The sequence below is a fragment of the Triticum aestivum genome, chromosome 5A (genome assembly GCF_018294505.1).
Source record: "Triticum aestivum cultivar Chinese Spring chromosome 5A, IWGSC CS RefSeq v2.1, whole genome shotgun sequence".
Taxonomy (NCBI): Eukaryota; Viridiplantae; Streptophyta; class Magnoliopsida; order Poales; family Poaceae; genus Triticum; species Triticum aestivum.
In genome coordinates, this window is record NC_057806.1 from 341,243,319 (window position 1) to 341,250,631 (window position 7,313).

General features: G+C 42.3%; 1 protein-coding gene across 1 annotated transcript; it reads right to left on the minus strand.

The window, feature by feature from the left end:
- Positions 1–901: 901 nt before the first annotated feature.
- On the minus strand, positions 902–5,880 carry LOC123103279 (protein unc-50 homolog). Its single transcript, XM_044524810.1, has 10 exons — positions 5,642–5,880; positions 4,064–4,131; positions 3,390–3,415; positions 3,161–3,251; positions 2,806–2,901; positions 2,319–2,384; positions 1,955–2,013; positions 1,751–1,873; positions 1,351–1,422; positions 902–1,278 (listed from the first exon to the last, which is right to left on the minus strand). The coding sequence occupies exons 1-10, from the start codon at positions 5,726–5,728 to the stop codon at positions 1,223–1,225; spliced, it is 744 nt and encodes a 247-aa protein (XP_044380745.1). The 5' UTR covers positions 5,729–5,880; the 3' UTR covers positions 902–1,222.
- Between the last annotated feature and the right edge of the window lie 1,433 nt (positions 5,881–7,313).

Consider the following 7,313-nt stretch of genomic DNA (forward strand, 5'->3'; position numbering starts at 1 on the left):
AATGCTTCCAAGGAAAAAGGGGTGGGTTAGACCCCCGACGGGTTTTGTCAAGCTTAATGTGTATGCGTCTTTTGATCATGGTCTGTTTAGGGGCATTGCTGGAGCAGTTCTTAGAGATGACAAAGGAAATTTCATTATTGGGGAATACTGAAAGATTAGTATGCGGGCAAAAACTTTGGCTCTTAGATTAGGCTTATCTCTCGCACAAAAGGTGGGATGTGATTGGCTTTTTTTATTAATTCAGACAATATGGAAATAATTGATACAATAAAGAATGGAGGACAAACTGCCGGAGCGGCTGCAGTAGTTTTTGATGATTGCTATTTTTTGATGATTGCTATTTTCTAGCATGTGATTTTTTTCCTTGCTAGTTTCGAACATCGTAATAGAGAGGCGCATAAGGCCGCTCATGAACTTGTTAGGTTAGCGAAATTTTCAGATAGTAGGGGCCTATGGATGAGATTGATCCTTTTATTGTAGACCATGTAACCATTATTTCTAATTAATAAAGCCTTATCTTTCAAAAAAATAGTTTTTAATGATATTATTTTTGCTACATGTTATAATTATGGTCAAACTATGACCCTAAATATAAGGGGGACTAATGAACTAGTACGGAGGGAGTACTTGTATGGGAAATTCCTCTGACAGGACATAGGCAGTACATGTACCCGAAACTTCTCTGACGCGAAGAAAGTCCGCTGGTGTAACCAACTGTAAGCCACTTGGCTGTACGAAGGCAACCATTGGCACAAGTTGCGTAGCCATCGATTACAAAAACATTAATTAGCCAGGAAAATCCTGAAGACTAGGCAAGTACTACCAGAAGTGCAAAGGAACAATCCAGACCTTCATACATACCTCTAAAAAAGTGGAAAGGATGGCAGGGAAAACAAGTTGATGGAAGAAAGATCACATGGAATGTTGATGCCAATTTAATATGATACTGTTCTTCACAATAAAATTGTAAACTTCGTCCTTGGGCTTAAATCAAAGGAAACAACACATATATGAACAAGTTGGCACCAAAATGGACACAATTCAAAAGGCGCTCGCTGATGGCCTTCCGCAGGCACCAAATATGATCTGAACTTTTCTGAGGCTCGCTCTTCCCTGATAGCACAAGAGATCTAAAATGCTACTTCAAACTGTATGTCCCACCCAATCTGCCATTAGTTTTGTCACCAGTCTTCTTTTACTTAGCGTACTAGTTACCACACTCTTACCGGAAGTACAAGCTCAGAAAGTATCTTGTTGGATTAAACCCTATGAGTATCACTACGAGAGAAAGGAAAATATGTAAGACGATTTGTCAGAGGGAAAACTTGGTACTGTATAAAATACACTTACTGAGTGGCGATAGTATGATGACAAGTCCGATTGGGTACAAGAAAAATGTCGTTCGGTCCAAAAATGGAAGAACTGCAGCCAAAGACCACTTCATTTGTTAGGACAGTCTTAAACACACATACTCCCTCTGTTTCATCATGTAGTGCATAGATTTTCATGAAAGTCGAACTTAGAAAGTTTGACCTAGTTTATAGAGAAAAGTATGTATATTTACAATATCAAATATATACAATTTGAAAATGTCTTATTATGTATCTAATAATATTTATTTGGTATTCTAGATGTATATATTTTTCTCTACAAAGTTTGTAAATTTGGACTTTTCAAAAAAACTATATGCACTATATTATGGAACGGAGGGGGTACAATAAAGTCAACGAAAAGATTAGACTACACTTACCATCATATCCTAGAAAGTTCAGATAGTGATAATAAGAAATTGCCACCATGAACAGGAGGTTTGATAATAGGGCAGGCAAGAATCCATGAGCGATCAACAGAGGCGACAAAAAGTATTGAAGCACTGAGAAAAGAAATTATCAGATACATGACCATAAATGCTAGAACCAATTTCAGGTAGAGAGAATAATTCCTTTATTATTACCATATAGGATGACGAATGCAGGGAAGAACGAGTTGCAGTGAACATCAAATGCATAGAGCCTGCAAAAGTTAATTTTTTCGTAACTACAGATACTGATCATGACCTCAAGAACAAAGTACTGGAAGGAGCAATTATGATCTCTTAACTTAGTTACTAGTCAAGGCAAGATCACTGAACAGGAGTTGACATTCAATGGAAATTACAGAAACATGCTATCAAGGGTCTGTGAGTTTCATGGAACAACTATTCTGTTAGCTTAAAATGTTCTAGGAGTTCATGCGGTGTCAATTTAAAAAAATCACCTCCAAGTGGTGGAAATACAACTCAAATAAAATGCATTGGTAGTAGAAGATACGACAATTACCACTCGACACGTTGTTCGACCACATGGCTATTAGGTTCCTCCCTCAGATAAGAATTGGTAAGAAACCTGCATCAAAGCATAGCAGATGTTAGTTTATATTCTCCATTTACAGATTTGCATGTGTATTAAGTATTTTCTAATAGATTTAACAGTTTAGTCATTACACACTACTAGTACTGCATTTGATTAAACACTAGGCTGCAAAATGTAGCATATGCAAGAAACGTAGATTAAAAACTACAATGCTGCTACCACCTCTAGAGTAAATGATGAAGAAGTTCAAAAATAACAAGTAATAGCAGTAAACCTATTGTCAGCAACAAACCAAACTTTATGCCACTAGCTCATTACAACATGCTTCGACTTCCATTGCATGCTGAGGAATACCTCCCAAACAAGAAAAACAGTAAAACTGATCGCTGACAGAACTGAGTACCAAAAACATGATTGTTGCCTTCAAGTTCCGAGTACAGCATGGAATACTTACCAGCAAAGTGTGGCCAAAACTAGCCCAGCAAACAAGAAATGGACAAACACAACCGAGATGATTGTTAAAGCAGCATGCGGCGCACTCTCTCCAAACCTAAAGAATGAAGACAAGAAGTCAAACATTGAATAAAAAGGAAAAACAAGCCAACGAGTTGATACAACAGAAAATAAAAGGAACACATTAATCTATTAACTATGAGAATATATAAAATAGACTATAAACAAAAGATAGATTTAAACCATTGCCCAGATATATTCCTTGCATCCACTACATAAGGGAATCACAAAGACAATTCCACATGATCTTTTTTTTTGCAAAGTCCAGAGATAAAAGAAGGGTATAAAGAACTCACGCTGCACAGTAAGCTGATGTCGCAAACACAAGGAAAAGAATTAGAATGACAATAAATGCAGGATCATCCCTAGCCCACTGGTTCTTTGTTTCTGTAAATAAGAATATAGATATCAGGAACCTGCCATAATATCAAATGCAGATAAAGGACTGCAATAGTATGGAAGTCCATCAATTAAATTCCAGCAAACACATTTACGTTGAGGAAAAGATAGAAGTAGACAACATACGCTTGTGATATTTGGTGTGCTGATAGCTGTCTTCCATAATCGCAACATGGTGCACACAAATAGAGAAAAGCAAGTCAGGTGCCTAATTATATAATCAATATCAAAGTGAAAACTAGAAATGGGTCATTCATCTTAAAACTATACAACTACGGATGATGAAATTAAGGTGAGGATGTAACCCTCAAGCAGTGGTGGACCTTGAGCGTGATTTTAGAAGGAGCCAAAACAATGGGAGCCAAGTTAACATATTGTGTCATATGTGATCCAAATTATGTTATATATGAACTAACATCATGGGAAATTTCTGTAAGCTGGTGGCCCTAGCTAAGCTCTGCTATCGCCCTCAACCCTAGCAAAAAAACTAGCTAGGGTTTGTGTATAGGCATAAATGGGTCAGTAGAAGGTCCTGTGGTCGATGGATAGGTTTTTGGTGGTGGTTTGGACTGTGAAACTTAGAATGAAATTCTTCAAGCCTTTATCGATCATGTTATTTCACTCGTCCTTGAATTCAAACTTAGCAAGTAGGGACAATAGCAATGAGAATTTAGATGGTAACAATTCATCAATGTGCAAGAGGTGCTAGTGTTACTACGGCAATATCTGCAGAAAACAATTAATATGGTATAATAGCTAATGCGAAGTATTTAGAGCTGGACTGAGTGCAGAATGCGTACACTACTTTTGGTGAAGTACAGAGATGAACCATTTGCCAAAACGTGTATTCGATATCCATTTGCTGCCACTGTTGAGAAAAGCAATGACATTATACTTCGGCCAAAGTACCATAAGAATTACTGTTATATGGATAATTATAAGACATAACATGTTACAACCCCATTGGGATATGTACAGGCAGTGCCAGAAAAGGCTCATATGAAGAAAATCAGAGCATTTTCCTTAGTTATTCAGGGCAACTAAACAATGAAACACAAAATAGTCAGGATAGTCTCCAATTAGGTTTCCTATTAGTAGATAGGCGAGTCAAGTTTACGTATTAAGTTTGCTCAAAATTTCTACAGAATAGTGAAGATTGAAAGATTGATCCCATAAACAATGATAAATTCCAGCCTTAGATAACATAGGCGAAGAGAATGGTAGAGAGAAAAGACCATGATATCCTTTTACCAATGTCTTGGGAGTATCTGGAATAAGAGAGAGAATAGCAGTGACATAATGTGAATGGTCACATAAGTGACAAAGGGAGGGAGGAAGATAAATGAGGACAAACGAGTGAGAAGTTCATGAAGTTTGCATGTATATCTCATATTTGAAACAAACTTAAAGACTTCTGCCTCATATTTTGAATGTCCCTTGTACTATTGCAACGAAGCAATGTAACTGTTCTAATCACAGTGGATGCGAACAATGTGTGTTAGAACACACCTACAAAAATCCAAGCATCAAAACAAACTCAACTCTACAACAATCTATATATAGTGTTCAGATTTCAGAAGTGTTTCCTTTTTTCTTTGACTAGGTTGTTTATCTTAATTCCCTGTATGCGTAGGAAGATTTAAGAAATCTCTTGTTGTAACAATTGAACCTCAGTTTTAATTATTAAGAGGAAACAACACATATGAGCAATAACCTTGACAACTCTGCAGCGCATATAAATGCACAACTGAAGTGAATTAATTCTACTCACATCCCAAATTCACACGAGATAGCTAAAAGAATCCCAATAACCAATCAAAATATACCAATATCCCAGATGAAGAACAAAGCACAAGAACCTACCCTTTAAGGTCAAGTTAGACAGTCCTGAATCCAAGGTGACACCCATTCCTAAACCCATTGATTGATGCATCAAGGATCAGGTAAATTCAATAACATCAAAAGACTAAATCAGCTCCCAGCTCATTGGTGCAGAGTATGTGCAAACTCAACCAGATGGGCCGGAAATCTAAAAGTGCATTACATCCTCGAACTGGCCCACCTCCCCTTAGCCTCTCATAATTGCTACGCTGAGGGTGTGGGGAATCCACTCCATAAACACCCCCAGGTAGCAGAAATTGAACCAAACCTCCTAAGATCCCTCCTATGTGGTATTCATCCTACCTTGGGCAAACCCGCATTTCTGCGACATATGAAACCCTAACGAGATTCGAGGTTTTCGTGGCACCAGGCCCGCAAATCGCAGCAGCTGAAGCACCACGCGGCCTTGCAAACCCGTACGCCAGATCAGCGCCATATGCGTGGCGAAGAGATCCGGACGAGTGAATGTGGATTCCGAGGAGGAGGCCAGCACCAACCTTGACGATACGGCGGAGATACGGGCCGAAGAGCGGCGGGGCGGAGCGGGCGGCCCCGCGGCCCTTGGACGCCGTCGTGGGCAGCATCGTTCTCCCCTCTCCTTCCTTCTGCTGCTCCTCCGCTCTCGCGATCTGCTGCCGCTGCTGCTGCCTGCTTGCTCTGGTGGTGGCTGTCACAGCCGCGGGGCACGCGAGATCTGCTTTTCCTAAGTCGTTCGTGTCTGTCAGTGTTTTTGTTTTCTCTTTTTTTTTCTCGGGGGCTCAAAGGTAACAAACTAACAATTGAGGTTTTTCCTATCTAAAAACACGAGACATAGCTTTAAAAAAAATCGGTCTATTTGTCAAATATCATGAGAGTATCAAAGAACAACAGAAGTAATGAAAATTACATTCAAAACGCAGACCACCTAACGACGACTTCGAGCACCGAAACAAGCCGAAAAACACGTTGCCGTCATTGCCCCTCCCTTACCGAAGTCGGGCAAATTTTGTTGTAATAGACAGTCGCGAAGTCATCATGCTAAGGCCCCACAATACTAGCGCACCAGAATAGCATCTGTTATCAATGGGTGAAGCAAATATCAGAAGTATCCAACATGTAGACATACCAACGCAGATGAACGAAAATCGAATGCAAGTGGTTCCACTGAGGATAGGCGTCAATGAAGCCTGTAGGATCTATCAGAGATACACCTCCACGCATCCACTGAGGACGCTAGACACATCTTCGAGACACGGCTGGGTGTGGAGAACCTTGATTCATTTTTAGGTAGTCGTCGCCACCACGCCTTTCTAAGAATAATACAAACCCTAAGAAGACACAAAAAGACACATAAAAACTTAGCAAGAGCCCTCCTACCAGCAAAAGCCAAGATCCACCACGTCTTCATGGCCTAAGAGCATCTCCAGCCACGCCCTCAACAGACCCCCCCCCAGGCCATTTTTTAGCGCCGGCGCTGAAAAAACGGCACACTCGCGTCCCCGGGAGCCCAATTTCCGCCGGTTAGGCCCGAAACTAGCATCGGCGGACGCGGGCCGAACCCAGCGCGCTGGGGGCGCCCGGGGATGCCGAGGGAATCGTTTTTGGTGCGAAAGAATGGCGGGCCCGCCGAGTCAGCGACCCTCGCGCATCGTCATCCTCATCGCCTCGGTTTCCCGCGGGGAATCAATGCCAAGGCTGTCGCCCGTCAGCCTTCCATTGATTCCTCACGGGCGGCGCAGTGCGGCGACGCGCCCTTTTCCGCCATGCGTACACATGTTTGCCGCCCCCGAGCCGCTATAAAAGTCGCCCCCTCCCCTCGTCGGTGGACGCTCTCGTCCGCAGCCCCTCTCTCTCGCCGCCGACGCTCTCTCCTACCCTCTCTCCCCGTCTAGCCACCACGTGCACACCCCGTTGATGGGAGAGCGGTTCCCTGGCGATGGAGCGGCGGCCAACGGCTTCGATCGCCGCCACCTGCACGAGTGGGAAGCCTACTTCCTCCACGAGGCAAACTGCCCGGCGCCGCCTGACCTACGCGTGCCGGGAAGGTGGAGGCTCAGCACCGGGGGCGTCCCAGTCCCCCCGCAGCACGATCCCGCCTACTTCCACGCCGAGATCGAGCGTGTTCGGGCCTCTCTGCCGGAGGAGGAGGGATACGTCCATTTTGCATCATGCTTTTATATCGATATTTAT

Excerpts from the sequence above, each read along its gene's own strand:
- LOC123103279 (XM_044524810.1), bottom strand. The coding sequence starts at position 5,728 with ATGCTGCCCACGACGGCGTCCAAGGGCCGCGGGGCCGCCCGCTCCGCC. Across the intron at positions 3,252-3,389 it reads GCACACCAAATATCACAAGC|AAACAAAGAACCAGTGGGCT; the intron begins GTATGTTGTCTA and ends TCTTATTTACAG. Across the intron at positions 1,423-1,750 it reads GAACTTTCTAGGATATGATG|TTCTTCCATTTTTGGACCGA; the intron begins GTAAGTGTAGTC and ends CTTTGGCTGCAG.